This window comes from Chiloscyllium plagiosum, unplaced genomic scaffold (assembly GCF_037043375.1).
Source record: "Chiloscyllium plagiosum isolate Xiang-an unplaced genomic scaffold, Cpla_swu_hap1 HiC_scaffold_31, whole genome shotgun sequence".
Lineage (NCBI taxonomy): Eukaryota > Metazoa > Chordata > Chondrichthyes > Orectolobiformes > Hemiscylliidae > Chiloscyllium > Chiloscyllium plagiosum.
In genome coordinates this window covers 37,772,544-37,789,640 of record NW_028270169.1, presented here as the reverse complement: position 1 = coordinate 37,789,640, position 17,097 = coordinate 37,772,544, and the positions used below count along the sequence as shown (strand labels likewise).

Sequence of the window (17,097 nt, the reverse complement as noted above, 5' to 3'; positions counted from 1 at the left end):
CCTGCACATTTTTGGACTGTGGGAGGAAACCAGAGCACCCGCAGGAAACCCACGCAGACAAGGGGAGAATGTGCAAACTCCACACAGTCGCCTGAGGCAGGAATTGAACCCAGGTCTCTGGCGCTATGAGGCAGCAGTGCTAACCACTGTGCCGCCCACTAGGTTGAGGGGAGAGGGGAAAAATTTAAAAGGGACTTAAGGGGCAACTTAGTGCATGTTTGGAATGAGCTCCAGGGGAAGTGGTGGAGGCGGGTACAGTTACAACATTTAAATGGCTTCTGGATGGGTATATGAATAGGAAGGCTTTAGAGGGATATGGGCCAAGTGCTGGCAAATGAGACTAGATTAGGTTAGGATATCTGGTTGGTATGAATGCGTTAGACCAAAGGGTCTGTTTCCATGCTGAAAATCTCTATGACTCTATGACCAGATAGGATAAAGACAAGAAAAATGTTCTTGAAGACCAGGGAGTCCAAACCAAGGGTCACAGTCTAAGAATACAGAGTAGGGCATTTAAGACTGAGATGAGGAGAAATGTCTTTACCTAAAGAGTGGTGAACCTTGTGAAATTGAGCCAAAATATGGTAGATCTTCAAGAAGGACTTAGATATAGTTCTTAGTATCAAAAGGGATCAATGGGTATGGAGAAAAAGAGGGGCATAGTACATAGAACATAGAACATAGAAAAATACAGCGCAGTCCAGGCCCTTTGGCCCTCGATGTTGCACCGATCCAAGCCCACCTAACCTACACTAGCCCACTATCCTCCATATGCCTATCCAATGCCCGTTTAAATGCCCATAAAGTGGGAGAGTCCATCACTGCTACTGGCAGGGCATTCCATGAACTCACGACTGGCTGAGTAAAGAATCTACCCCTAACATCTGTCCTATACCTACCACCCCTTAATTTAAAGCTATGCCCCCTCGTAATAGCTGACTCCATACGTGGAAAAAGGTTCTCATGGTCAACCCTATCTAAACCCCTAATCATCTTGTACACCTCTATCAAGTCACCCCTAAACCTTCTTTTCTCTAATGAAAACAGCCCCAAGTGCCTCAGCCTTTCCTCATACGATCTTCCTACCATACCAGGCAACATCCTGGTAAACCTCCTCTGCACCCGTTCCAGTGCCTCCACATCCTTCCTATAGTATGGCGTCCAAAACTGCACACAATACTCCAGATGCAGCCGCACCAGAATCTTATACAACTGCAACATAACCTTAGGACTTCGTAACTCAATTCCTCTACCAATAAAAGCCAGTACGCCATATGCCTTCTTTACCGCACTATTTACCTGGGTGGCAACTTTCAGAGATCTGTAAACATGGACACCAAGATCCCTCTGCTCATCCACACTACCAAGTATCCGACCATTAGCGCAGTACCCCATCTTTTTGTTACGCTTACCAAAGTGAATCACCTCACACTTACCTACATTGAACTCCATTTGCCAGCTTTCTGCCCAGCTCTGCAGCTTATCTATATCCCGCTGTAACCTGACACATCCTTCCTCACTGTCAACAACTCTACCGACTTTCGTATCATCTACAAACTTGCTCACCCAACCTTCTAGCCCCTCCTCCAGGTCATTTATAAAAATGACAAACAGCAATGGTCCCAAAACAGATCCTTGCGGAACACCGCTAGTAACTGCACTCCAAGATGAACCTTTACCGAGTACAGAGTTGGATTATCAGCCATAATCATACTGAATGGCAGATCAGACTTGAAGTGCTGAATGGCATATTCCTGTTTCTATTTTCTATGTTTTAAAACCCATCTCTTTCATTAATGTCCTTCAGAGAAAGATATCTTACATCCTTTCCTTAGCTAACCTACATTTCACTGGAGACACATGGCAATGCTGTTGACTTGTAGTTGTCCTCTGGACTATTACAGATGGGCAATAGATGCTAGCCAGGCCAACAACGCTATCATCCAAAGGACAAATTAAACATGATGGCTAACCCAGCAGTGTGACTCTTAACCAAGCCATTTTCTGTTTCAGTGCTACAATATAGGCATGCTTCTATTTTTCAGCAAGTTGCTATTATCAACATTATCATGATTAATATGTTTAAATAGAATGATAAATATTCAACATTATCTAAAATAGAGTAGGAAGGCCTAAAACATCGTGGAATACAGCAGGTGAGAGAATCTGGCCATTAAAAGGATGGTGTGAAATGGATGTGTTAATGTCATGCATAAATAAGAAATGACAGTACCATTAATGCACTGGAGGATAACATTTAAAATGAGCACTACATGACCAAAAATGAACTTTAGTGAGAGAACCAATATGGATGTTTATACTTGGATAAATACGAATGTTTATACTTTTCTCATTATACACAGTCGGTTCTGATAATAGCGTGATAGTTCCGTTCTCATGCGATCTTGCGTTATAAGAAAATCGTGCAATAGCTGTGCCATTAAAGTAATGGAGACTGAATCATGCTGTAGCCAATACAGGTAAGGAAAGACCACATTCTACAGATCACTATGTAAATTCTTCAATTGCATTAAAGCCAATTCGCGTTGAAGAAATTTGCATTATAGCAGAACCAATAGAACCTCTGCTTTAATATTCTTCAACTGACCCCATGAAGCGTGAGAAAAGTCTGCATTGTTGATTCATCAGAAATTCCTGTGTTTTTACATACTCAAACTTTCATTAATAAAGTCATTTCATCTGGTTCCTTCCTTATTTTACAGTATAATTCCAGCATCTTTAAAACTTGAGGAAAGTGTTGATGGTCTCCAGAAACGTGTTTATGGTAAATTGAGAAACATATTTTGACTCAATGAAGGGATTAACATAAATAGATGAGAAAACATAACACAAAGACTATTTATTCAATTAGTCCCAGGTTTCCCATGAATGAGGTTGTTATGGAATACTATAAGAACCCCTATGGAAATTCTGGCACCTACCCTCTGTTGATCTTTCGTTTCATCCCTCATTCCTGGTATTGAATAGCAGGAAAGTGGATTACAAAGTAGCAGATGGATGGGCTTTGATGGCAGTGTCAATATACAGAATGTTGGATTTCAGAGAGACAAACATCACTTGTTTTTGCTAATTTTTAAAAGTCAGTTGTGAAATCCCTATCATCAATTTGCTGGCTATAAGGAATGATAGACCAGCCATTTTTTCATGTACATAAACAGTAATCAGTTTGCAAGTTGATGGCTGGCCTCCAGTATGTTGATGAGTCCTGATCACCAAAACAAGACCCAGCCTCAACCCACCTGATCACCAAAACAAGACCCAGCCTCAACCCACCCGATCACCAAAACAAGACCCAGCCTCAACCCACCTGATCACCAAAACAAGACCCAGCCTCAACCCACCTGATCACCAAAACAAGACCCAGCCACCTGATCACCAAAACAAGACCCAGCCTCAACCCACCCGATCACCAAAACAAGACCCAGCCTTAACCCACCTGATCACCAAACAAGACCCAGCCTCAACCCACTTGATCACCAAAACAAGACCCAGCCACCTGATCACCAAAACAAGACCCAGCCTCAACCCACCTGATCACCGAAACAAGACCCAGCCTAACCCACCTGATCACCAAAACAAGACCCAGCCTCAACCCACCTAATGACCAAAACAAGACCCAGCCTCAACCCACCTGATCACCAAAACAAGACCCAGCCACAACCCACCTAATCACCAAAACAAGACCCAGCCACAACCCACCCGATCACCAAAACAAGACCCACCTGATATGCACTCCATTCAAAAATATCAATAACTCTGGTACTTTCCTGGTCAACTGCCTATGCTTCAGTTTCCACAAACTTCAACCTAACCTATGGCCATAGTGTATTACCACTCTTCATCATATACCTTTATAAACCTTACTACCCATCCCAAAGTTCCATTTCCTCTGTCTCAAGCAAGTTAGATATTCAATTCCCTGTCTCGCTTCTTGTCATTTATCCCGACATTGACAGGTGTGCTTGAATAGCTAGGCTTCTCTCCCTACTCACCTATGAATTGCCTGTTTTAACAACTTTAAAACAAGCCTCTGATCAAGACTATTGTCACCTCTTCTAATCACTTTTCCAAGCCTCACACTCTTTTTTCAAATTGTTCTCTGAAGTGTCTTAGTACATTTGTTCCACGTTAAACAGTTCTGTTTAAGTGCTGTTGTATTTATTGTAATACATGATTCACAGATAATTTTGCCTTTAATTTAGGGAATGGTTGTGGGAGACCACCTCAGGTCAGTAACGGAGAGGCTTATGTTGCTGGCGACACAGTGACATATACATGTAACCCTGGTTACTCAATGTCGGGATCATCAACACTACACTGTCTAGATTCAGGCGTTTGGGACTGTGAACCACCAAAATGTACCAGTAAGTAATTTAGTTGAATACATTCAAAACATTAACTAATAATAATTGGTCTGTGTTTTCTTTAGCTACACTGTCTTATTTTGGGCTTGAGTTGTGGCAATCAGTATAAGGCAAGGGTATGCACAACTGAGTCCCAACCCTAATTTAGCATTCACCTTCTGCTACGTTCATAGAGATGTTGACCATCCATGTCAAGTTCAACAAAATCAATGAAGGAAAGCAAAGATCAGGTTTTGCTAAATATCTCCCTTTCCACATTCCCATAATACCCATAAATTGGCAATGAGGGAGGAGGAAAAGACGTCAGTGGGTCAAACTTACAAAATCAACCTGTTTTCTTTAACTGTAGTGCCTCTGCCTTTCAGCAGATATAGCAACTGTCCCTTTGTGGTACTGCAGTATCTCTTCCATTTGCAGTGATGGTTCTCCTCAAAAGCCCCTCACCTTTAAATTTAATTGACTCAATCATGATCAATTTTCTTATGTTAATCATGACCAATGGGGAAATTCCTGCCAAAAGTTACAATTAGTAAACATATAGTCTGGAAGAATTCTTCAAATTTGGAAAGATAATGTTTGAAAAGACAATCTCCAGTTTTCAAACTTTTAAGTTGATTTATTAAGTGCCAGATTTAAATAGTCAGTCCATTGAAATGAAAGGATCAGAAGCCATAACACTGTTTTGCTGATCAATCCTACTCCAATTCCAGTTATTATTTTTTCCAGGTCTTTTACTGGTGGTTTAAGTAACTCATGTGAGAACTTGATTACTGTTTACATTTGAGTCCTTATAACATACATTGCATTTGAAATTAACTTGCATAATAATTGGCCAGTCTACTAGTTGTACCAATCAGTAATGCATTAAAGGCCCCAAGATCCTAAGAAGTAATGTTTGCGCCACAATAGTGCTGAGCAATGGGCATCTCCAGCAATAAAAAATCCAAATATTACCCATTGATCTTCAATGACATTGCAATCATTGAATCTTACACTGTTGGCACGGTGGTTCAGTGGAGAGCAGTACAGTGGCTCAGTGGTTAGCACTGCTGCCTCACAGGTTTGATTCCACCCTCGGGCAACTGTGTGGAGTTTACACATTCTCCCCGTGTCTGCATAGGTTTCCTCTGGGTGCTCCAATTTCCTCCCACAGTCCAAAGATGTACAGGTTAGATGAAATGGCCATGCTGAATTGTCCATAGTGTTCAGGGATGTGCATGTTAGATGCATTAGTCAGGGTTAAATATAGGGTAGGGGAATGGGTCTGGGCGATTTACTATTCGGAAGGTTGGTGTGGATTTGTTAGGCCGAAGCGCCTGTTTCCACATTATAGGGATTCTGTGTGGGGTACCACTGACAAAAAAACTGGGCTAGCCATATAAATACAGCTCCTACAAGGGCAAACCAGATGCCAGGGAGGCTGCGGTGGCAGATCAAAATCAGTAAGATTACAATGAGGTTTAGGTTTAGGGTTAGGATCAGTGCAGACAGAGCGAATGCTTTGCAGAACTCCTGTTCTGTCCACAAAGATGACCCTGTGCTTTTGGCTGCCTGCCATGTCAACATACATGGTCCCCAGCCAAAATCTCTGTCTCGGGTTTGCTGTAGTGCTCTAGTGAACCTCAGTGCAAGGTGGGAAAGCAGCATTTCATTTTCCACTTGGGGACTTTGCAACCTTCAGGAATCAATATTGAGTTCAATAATTTCAGAGGCTGAACACCTTCTTCTTTGTCTTTTGCCTGCCCTCCAGTCTCCAGGCCCTATCATGCATTCTGCAAAGATCATTCCATCCATGACACCCTTATTAGGTCCATGCCCCCCACCAACCCACCCTCCACACTCGGCACCTTCCCATTGCCGCTGCAAGAGGTGTAACATCTGCGCCCACACCTTTCCCCTCATCTCTGTCTAAGGCCCCAAAGGATCTTTTCACATCCAGTAGAGATTTTCCTGCACATCCACCCAGCTCATCTACAATAACTATCCTTCTACAGTCAGACGGCAATGCCCTACACTTAACGAATCTTGTAAACGGGAAAGTCACCATGGTCCTAACTTCTAACTAGAGAGAGACAACTGGCGGTGATTTAACCTGAGGGTCACCCCACCCTCAGGTTAGGGGAGAGGCTTTTATGGTATCCTTGACTGATGTGAGTATTGAACCTACACTGTTGATGTTACTTTGCATGACAAACCAACCATCCAGCCAATTGAGCTAACCAGCTACCTAATCTGCTGTCTTCATTGCTCTCAATGTGATCTCCTCTACATTGGGGAGACAGAACGCCAACTCATGGAGCATTTCAGGCAACATGTCTGGGACACACCCACCCAACAACCTACTGCCCTTTGGCTGACTTCAACTCCCCCTCCCATTCCACTGGGTAGATGCAAGTCCTGGGCCTCCTCCACCGCCAAATCCAAGCCACTCAACAACTGGAGGAAGAACGCTACATCTTCCGCCTTGGGATCCTTCAACCACACGGTATCAATGTCGACTTCACTAGTTTCCAAATCTCCCCTCCTTCCACCTCATCCCAGATCCAACCCTCCAACTTGGCATTGTCCTCTTGACCTGTCTCACCTGTCAATCTTCCTTCCCACCTATCCACTCCAACCTCCCCACCAACCTATCATCATCACCCCCTACCTACTTCCACCTATCACCTTCCCAGCTGCCTTCCCCACCCTAGGCCTAACCCTACCCACCTATTTATCTCTCAGTCCCTTCCCCGCCCATCATTCCTCATGAAGAGCATATGCCCAAAATGTCGACTCTCCTGCTCCTCGGATGCTGCCTGGCCTGCTGTGCTTTTTCAACGCCTCACTTTTCAACTCTTGCTTTCATCACAGTCAACCCATTTTCACCAAAAATGGTCTCTATTAGCAGCTTTTCTTCCTCTCTGTCCTATATTATCAATCCCTCTGCCTGCCTAACTGCTGTCTCTATTTCTGGAATCTATTTCCATCTATCAAATACTCCTTCCACCCTCTCCGCCTCCCCCAGCCATACCCTGTCTTCAGCATAAGTACCACCTTTTCCTAGCTCCAATCAGCGCTGCTGAACCCGAAACATTAACACTACTTTCTAGCAGAGATTCTCCAGCAATTTCTGTTTTTGTTTATAGTTCTTAGTCACTGATTTCTCCATTATTGATGTGAACTGTGCAACTACTAAAATTATTCTTAATTTTATCTTGCAGAGGTCACGTGCCCAGTTCCTACCAAAATCCCACATGGATTTTTCAAATATGTTGGAAACTCTGTGACATATTCCTGTGAACGTGGCTATTATCTTCTGGGGAAAGGATGTCTCACTTGCCTTATCACTGGTAAATGGGATGGGTTTACACCACGCTGCCTCCGTAAGTATTAATTATTCTTTCTAAATGCAGTGTTTCAGGAGCTGTTTCAGGCACATTGGGTCAAATAGTCTCCTGTATATTAGGATAATATGTTAATGTGAAAGAATAAAGTATGAAATGAGTTTGTAGAAACCCTTAGTTTATAATTTGTTGAGCTATACATTTCGGCCTAAATTTTCCACCATTGGAGATTTGGGGAAAGTGGCTGTTGTGGTCAAACCTTTACCCATTACAGTGATGCATTCTTAATCCCAGTTGATTTCCTGGTCCTAGGATCTTTTAACACATTCTATGTATTCTCTCAGCCTCTGTGAGACTGTCAGGTCAGGATGTGGATGCTTACTTGCACATGAAAGTGTTTTTGAACTATTCAGGAATATTTAAATTCTCTCTCCTGTTTGAAAAAACAAAATTCGACTCTGAGGCAATCGTGCCCTCTGCCATCAATATAAAATATGTTGGAGGATGTATTTCACTTAATTTATCTGGTAATATTCCTGTATGCAAACAGTTGAGTGATCTGCAGAATGTTAGATTGAATTGCCACTATTGAATGAGGTGATGAAGGGATTGCAAGTGGTGGGTAGGGTGCCAGTCAATCAATGCCTGGATGGTGTTGAGCTTTTTGAGTGTTGTTGGAAATACATCTGCCCAAGCAAGTGGGTAATGGTTAGATAATAAATGCAGGCCTAACCAGCAATGTGCACACCCCATGTACACATAAAAAAATGACATTCCATCACATTCCTCACTTGTATCTTGGAGATGGTGGATAGGCTCTGCAGAGTCAGGAGGTGAGATACTCAGCACTGAACTCCCTGTCTCTGATTTGGTCTTGTAGCTACAGTCATCTTTTTAAAAAATCGTTCAAGGGATGTAGGCATTGCTGGCTCGCCAGCATTTATTGATCATCCTTAAATGTCCTGAAGTAATTAAGAGTCAACTTGGCATCACATGTACTCCCATACATTTAAGGAGGGCAGATTTCCTCCAATTTGGGTTTTACACAAACAACAATGATAATGTGATCTTCATTAGATCAGCTTTTAATTCCAAATTTCACCATCTGGCATGTTTGGATTCAAACCCATGTTCCCAAGATATTAGCCTGAGATTCTGGATGACTAATCCAAACACATTATCATTACACCACTACCTCCCCAGTTGCATGGCTTGTTCAGTTCTGTTCCTGATCAATAGTAATCCCCAGGATCTTGGGAGCAGGGATTTCAACAATGGCAATGCCATTGAATGTCAAGCGCAGATGGTTAGATACTCTCTCTGTGTTGCAAATGTTTACTTGCTACTTGTCAATTCAAAACTGGATGTTGTCAGTTCTAGCTGCATATGAACACAGGCTAATTCAGTGTCTGAGGAGTCATGAATTGAATTGAACATTTTTCACTGACTATTGCATATTGCTGCTTCTGAACTGACAATGATGAGAAAATCATTTCTCAATCCTTGATTTATCAATCTTGTACTGAAAAGAGCCTAAATCTCTCCAGAATACTGTGGCCAGCCACAATTTATAAAGGATATTCTGGATTGTGGTTGAAGCAGCTGAATACATGATCACAAATGGTGACTGGGGAAGAGAGGATTCAGGGAGATATATAGTTGGCAAAAATCAGAGGATATAAAAATGTGGTATGGGAATATAATTTTTGGAAGCATTATAGAAATATAGGGGCTTCAATCTATAGAGAAATTCGAGAAATTTTCAGCTTTCGACCTTCAGAAGACTAAAGTCAATATACATTTCCTTACACCATGATACAGAATTTGCAAAGCTGCCCAGAGTTTCAAACTGATTGCTTTCCTTTGTTTATTGTTACCTTAAAGTTTATCATTTTTAATTTTCAGACTTCATTTTCTGCACAACACTCCCTACTTTGATGAAATATTTCCTGCAACCAATGTCTGACATCATTTTCATATTTTATAATTTAATGGTGATTACAAATATCTCACATTGCCTGTGGTGATTATGCCAATATATAAACTTCAAGTGTTGTCACAAGGTATGCTTAAAGGTAACTGAAGATGACTGCCATTTTGTCTTAAACAGCCATACGTGCTCCACGTGGGCCACCAGGAGATCCAGGTCCCATGGGCCCAGAGGGACCAAAAGGTGAGCCAGGTGCAAATGGAGAAAGAGGACCTCCAGGCACTCCTGGATTACCTGGACGTCGAGGAGAACCAGGTCCACCAGGCTATCCTGGGCAACCTGGATCAAGAGGCTCCCAAGGTGCCAGAGGACCACCTGGGTCTAAAGGTCAAAATGGTTCTAATGGAAGGCCAGGTGCAAATGGGAACAGAGGTGCTCCCGGACAAAGGGGACAAATGGGTGCGAGAGGGGAAATGGGACAAAGGGGAGAAAAAGGAGACCGTGGACCTGTAGGACAACCAGGAACTCTACCAGTGATTAACTATGTAACTGCAGCTTTCTGTGTCAGTTTGGGCACCAATTATCCAGCACCAAATGCGCCAATTATATTTCAAAATATAATATACAATGGTCAAGGACTTTATTCTACCCAAACAGGCATGTTTGTGTGTTCTATTCCTGGAGTGTATTTTTTTTCATTCCACCTCGAAGTTAACAGAATAAGTACCTACGTTGAACTCACAAAAAATGGCAAAGCCGTTGTTGCAGCCTACCAGGCATATCACAATAGTTATCAATCAATGTCAGGAGGTGCTGTGTTAGGATTAGATGCTGGAGATAAAGTTTACTTGAGAACTTCAGAAGGGCAGATTGGTATCACTAAATCAAGCATCTTTTCTGGACACCTGCTTTTCAAATGTCCAAAATTTGTTCGTTAAAGACAGGCATTGTGTATCTAATTCTACTAATCTCACTATGGACCTTATTTAATGACGACATCATCTCCCAACTTTAACATTTTATTTTAGGACTACTGAGAAATACAATCTCCTAGGGAAAAACATAACCAATGTGATTTAGTTCTAGAGATTTAAAAAGTAATTATCATTTGGTCCTATTTTTACCTTTGAATTATGTAACTGCACCTCTCCCATCAACACCAAAGATTAGCCAAGTTTGTTTAATCTGTTCTATAGCTGGACATGATTGAAGAGATGACTTTCTTCAAGATGGATAAAGTGATAAAGTAACATCAAACCAATAGTGCATACAAACTGAACAGTAACTGTTCCAGATACTTATTCTTTGAAACTACCTGTGAATGTACATCAAACAGAGTTAGAGCGTTGTGTGCCTCATTTGGACAGAATGATTTTCAATCAGAACAAAACAAAATCACTTAAAAATTAAACACTTTAAACTTTCCTTTTTTTTTCAAGAACCCATTCATTTATGACTGTTTCTACAGTTAAAAGCTGAAGGATTTGTTGTATATTATATGTCCCTATATCATTGGCATATTTGTTGTTGGTTAATTGACTATGATATCATCTAGTAATTTTTCTATGTGACATATAGATGAATGGGTCACATGGCAGTATGAGCAGCTCATTATTTAACATGGCTTGAGACTTTAATGTTGTCAAACGCACAAAGGTCACTTATTGTATATGCTATTAATTAGACACTGTGATGGCAGAATATCCAGCATTATATTGTCAGTAACTGAACATTGTTACCAGATAATGAATGTAAGGGTCTCATATCCCCAAATCCTGTTAAACATTGAAAAGACGGAGACTCTCATTTGAATTCAATACTCTGATGGATCTGCCAACATTTATTACTATCCATTTTTAAATATTTTCTGCTGCTATCTGTCACTGTACTAGCTTCACTATCAGATTTAACAGAGGTTAAGTGATGTTCTGCAACAGATCTTGGACTTCACAGTTATTCCTAAACTAGAGTCATCATTAAATGGATATGAAAAGTCTGAATTCAGAATATAATAAATGCCTCACCAGCAGATTCCTTGAGAGTTTACAATTCAGATCAATGATGGTGGGCTTTTCCCTTACTCTATTCCAATCCACTAGCTACAATTTGCCATGGATTATTCCTTTCTCTGCCCTGTCCCTCACTGTTTGGGGCCCCAGTGTGCAGAAGTTGTGCTCAGTGTTTCTGGTAACAAATTATGGAAAAGTTAAAATATGAAAAAAGTTCATTTTCTTCATGTTCATTTTATGCCTGAATTTGTCTGATTTAAAACATTTCAATTGACCTTTCAATTTAATTTGTGGTAAAATATTAATGTGGATTATTATGGGATTGATAAATGTTAAATAACAAAACATGTCTGTAATTCCACATCTTGAATATTATGACCAATTGTAAAGAATCAGTTTCTAACAGAGTGACTGAGTGAACAGTATAGAAAGAGCTTAGTGGGTTAGTCCAGCGGGAAACAGATTATTAAACAGTCCTTTTGAAGTGGTTGTTTCTCTAAAATCTTAATTGTATGGAAATTGAAGCATTGATTGTTTGGAAACTTGCAAGATACACAATAAAGAACACTGCACATCATTCCAGTAGTGATATGTCTATTTGTGAAGTTGATATTGAATTAAGAAACTGCCTTTGCTTTCACTTCCATCATGCTAAAGCTCAGAATAAAATAGAAACAAAGAAACATAGAAACTGGGAACAATAGTAGGCCATTTGGCCTTTCAAACCTGCCTCATCATTCAAAATGAAAGAACATAGAACTATACAGCATAGGAATGGGCCCTTCAGCCCACAGTGTTGTGTCAAACATAATGCAAAATGAAACTGATCCCTTCTGGTTGCCCTTGGTCCATATTCCCCCATACCTTGCATACTCATGTGTTTATCTAAAAGTCCCTTAAATGCCCTTATTATATCTGTTTCCACCACCTCCCTGGCAGTGTGTTCCAGACTCCTACCACTCCCTGTGTAAAAAACATTTCCCTCACATCTCCTTTGAACTTTACCTCTCTCACCTTAAATTCATCCCCCCCCCAAGCATTAGACATTTCAACTCTGGGAAAAAGATTCCAACTGTCAACCCTATCTCTGCATCTCAATTTTATAAACTTCTATTAAGTCTCCTCCACGGCTCAAGAGAAAACAGCTCACATTTTACTAGTCTCTCCTTATAGCTACAATCCCTCTATGGTAGTAAATCCTTTTTTAGTTCAACCAAAACTGCATGAAATACATCGGATATGATCGCAACATGACCGTATATACCTGCAGTAAGATATCCTTATTACAGAACTCAGGTCCTCTTGCAATGACAGCCAATATACCAGTTACCTTTCAAATTGCTTGCTATATCTGCCTGTCTAATTTAGTTGACTGATGTAGAAGGATACCCAGATCTCTTTATTTGCTCACACTTCCAAAAATATCACCATTTAACTAGGGTGTACCCCAGTACACCCCAGTCCAACACCGGCATCTCCGAATCATGACCATTTAACTAATACACTTTCTTTCAGTTTCTTACACCAAAGTAAATAACTTCACACTTCATCACATTATATCTGCCGTGTGTTTGCCCACTCATTCAACTTGACAAAATCACTTTAAAACCTCCTTGCATCCTCCTCACAATCCCACCAAATTTTGTGTCATCAGAAAATGGAAATGTTGCATTTCATTCTGTCATTTGGATCCTTTATATATATCCTGAATAGCTGGGGCCCAAGAACCACTCCCTGTAGTACACCTCTCGTTACTGCATGCCTCTTGGACAAAGAGCCACTTACCCCCACTCTCTATTTCCTGTCTGTCAACCAATTTTCGATCCTTGTTGATATATATCCACCCATCTCATGTGTTTTAACTCTGCTGATTAACCACTTTCAAGGTTTGTCAAAAGCCTTCTGAAAATCCAAAGTTACCACATGTACTGTTCTCGCTTATATATTCTATTAGTCACATTCTCAAAAATATTCCTGCAAATTTGTTAAGCTTGATTTGCGTTTCATTAGACTCATGCTGATTTAGTCCAATTTTGTCAATGCTTTACACCTGTTTGGTTATCATATGTTTTATAATGGTGTAATAAACCAGACAAGACCCCCTCAAAATATATTAACGTAGCCTAGATCCTAACATTTTTGTATTTTAAAGGTAAATGTCAGGTGCTATATTCCAGATGCAATTCAATTGGTCAAATTACTCGATGTTAAGCAAAACACAATTTAAGCAAACACTATTACTAAAATACGACAAAAGAGAGAAGTATGGGCGGCACGGTGGCACAGTGGTTAGCACTGCTGCCTCACAGCGCCTGAGACCCGGGTTCAATTCCCGCCTCAGGCGACTGACTGTGTGGAGTTTGCACGTTCTCCCCGTGTCTGTGTGGGTTTCCTCCGGGTGCTCCGGTTTCCTCCCACAGTCCAAAAGATGTGCAGGGTCAGGTGAATTGGCCATGCTAAATTGCCCGTAGTGTTAGGTAAGGGGTAAATGCAGGGGTATGGGTGGGTTTCGCTTCGGCGGGTCGGTGTGGACTTGTTGGGCCGAAGGGCCTGTTTCCACACTGTAATGTAATCTAATGTAATCTAATCTACTTGGAATAACTTAACTCTGTTGGAAAAATTAACAAAATAATACCTATTACTAATTAACTTCTAATATAATAACATTCCATAAACACACCTTGGCAAAAGGCAAATTCAGAAAACAGATTACCTCTCATGCAACTCCAATAGCAGGCATAGAGCCCCCAGCTTGTGGCTGTAACTGAAAGAGGGAAAAAATAGCTTTCACTTCTTCAAGACCCCAAAGCTAAATGAAAGATTCTGGTTCTGTGGGTAGGAGCTTGACCCACCCACTCCAGCTGCTTCTATTGTTCCAACTTTAAAAACAAACACAAGGCTTCACAAGTTGTTCTCTCTCTAAAAGAAACCAGGAAAAAAAAACACTTCTTAAAGCCACAGTATTGTCCCAATATACTTAGTGGTGTCCCCACTAATGATGTTAAAGCTGATTGGGCTTTATTTTCCTGATATTTCTTTTCCTCTTTTATTTAAATAGTGGTGTTACATTTGCCATCCTCCAATCCATAGGAAATGTTCCAGAGTTGAATTTTATAAGATGACCACCATTGTGTCCATTACTTCCAGGGGCACTTTCTTTACAACTCTAGGGTCTAGGTTATCAGGCCTTGATGATTTGTCAGCCTGTAACTCTATTAATTTCCCTAACACCATTCCTTACAAATGCTGATTTCCTTCTTTTCCACCCACTTACTAGACCCTTCGTTCCATAACATTTCTGGGATAATATTTGTGCCCTCTTTTGTGAAGACAAAACCAATGCAGGTGTTCAGCTTGCCTGCCTTTTCTTTGATGCCCGATATACTTTTCCTGATTTCTGACTGTAAGGGACCTACATTTATCTTTACTAGTCTTTTACTCTTCACATAATTATATAAGTGTTATGGTCAGTTTCTATGTTCTCTGCAATTTTACTCTTTTACTCTATTTTCTTGCTCTTGATCAACCTTTTTTGTTCTGTTTTGCTGAATTCTAAACTTGCTTCCATTCCTTCAGATTTGTTTTTCTAGTAATCTTACATGTCTCCTCTTAAAATCTAATAGTAGTCCTAATTTGTCTTGTAAAGCCATGGTTGAGCCACTTTTCTTCTTTTCTTTTTGTACCAGACAAGAATAACTAATTATTGTAATTCATGTATATGTTCTTTAAAGAGGAACCATTGCCATCCACCATGAATCCTTTCAGTAAGGTGCCCAGTCAATTGCTGTCAATTCAAGCCTCATACCCTCATAACTCCCTTGATTTAGATTCAGATTCGACCATTTCACTCTTCTTCTGAATGGAGTCAATCATATTATGGTCGCTCTTCCCCAAGGGATCTCACAGAATAAAGCAACTGAAGGAACTGTGGATGCTAGAAATCAGAAACAAAAACAGAAATTGCTCATAAAAATCTGCAGGTCTGTCAACGCCTGTGGACAGTAAGCACAGTTGACACTTTAGATCCAGTGACCCTTCTTCAGAACTGATGGTAGTTAGGAAAAGGTTTGTATTTATGCAGAAGATAGGTGGGGGAAGAGAAGTAGTAAATGATACATGGAGATGGAGTCCAAAGAGAGAGAAAAACAGACAAAGGAGTGGGTAAAGGTCAGTGTGGGTGAATGAATAGCTGCTAATGGAGACTATTAGAAGCTGACAATAGGTTGAGTATGATGACAAAGCCTGAGGTGTGGGGTTTAAGGACATGGGAGAAGGTGTTCAAGCCCTAAAATGATTGAACTCTATATTCTTCCCTGAAGGCTGTTGGGGCCACCAAATGGAAAATAACATGCTGTCCTTCCGGCATGCACTTAGCTTCATGAGAGCACTGCATCAAGCCTGGGACAGAGATGTTGGCCAGGAAAATGGTGGTGTGTTGAAGAGGCACTGAACAGAAAGCTCAGTGTCATTTGTATGGACAGAATGTAGGTGTTCTGCAAAGCGGCCACCCAGTCTGCATTTTGTCTCCCTAATGTAGAGGAGACTACATTGCAAGCAGCAAATATAGTAGACTAGATTGAATAAAGTTCAGGTAAAGTGCTGCTTCACCCGGAAGGTATACCTGGGTGCTTGGATACTGAGGAGGGAGCAAGTAAATGGGCAGGTGTTACACCTTCTGCATTACATGAGAAGGTAACTAGGCGCTGTAAGGACATGTTGGGAATGAAGGACAAGAGGACCTAGGTGTCCCAGAGGGTACGGTCTCTATGGAAAGCTGGTAAAGGAGAGGAGGGGAATATGTCTAGTGGTGGCATCCTGCTGAATGTGCTAGAAGTGGCAGCTAATGATCTTACAGATGTGGATGCTTGTGGGATGGTAGATGAGGGCAAAAGGGACCCTGTCATTGCTATGGGAGGGAACAGAATAGGTGAGGGCTGAAGTCCAGGAGATGGGTTGGATCCGGCTAAGGGTTCGGTCAACTGCAGCGCTCAGTTGTTGAAGTTGGCATCATCAGAGCAGATGCAAAGGAGACAGAGCAATTGGGAGAATGGACACTATTTCATTTTAAACTAGATGACCATCATGCCCACAGAGAGTTATTGGTTTTTACCAATCATAGCCCCAAGTCTTTGTGGAAAAATTCAGAAAATACAATACAAGAATATTTTGGTAGAGTTTGTTGTTAAAATTATCTCTTCCAAAATTTGTTTAGATTACAGAGAAAAATAACCACAAGATATATTCAGATACTTTGTCAAGAATGCAACTTTGTTTGAATTTTCTAAATCCTAGAAATATATTACTCTGACTCTCACATTAAACAACCAGCAGACATCTCTTTCAAATGAGAGGGCTATCTTATGGTCTGGTAAGACAATGGTGATTATTATATTTAATCTTAATTGGAGGACCTACGTTTTGAAGGCTTGTGGTAATTTGGTTTATAT

At 40.9% G+C, this 17,097-nt stretch overlaps 1 protein-coding gene across 1 annotated transcript in view; it reads left to right on the top strand.

The window, feature by feature from the left end:
• Positions 1-10,579, top strand: part of LOC122564220 (uncharacterized) — a 65,661-nt gene extending 55,082 nt beyond the window's left edge. Inside the window, exons 7-8 of the mRNA XM_087977096.1 lie at positions 7,589-7,750; positions 9,822-10,579. Coding sequence (XP_087833222.1) covers positions 7,589-7,750; positions 9,822-10,579 — 920 coding nt within the window. The remainder of the gene's footprint in view (positions 1-7,588; positions 7,751-9,821) is intronic.
• Positions 10,580-17,097: the final 6,518 nt, after the last annotated feature.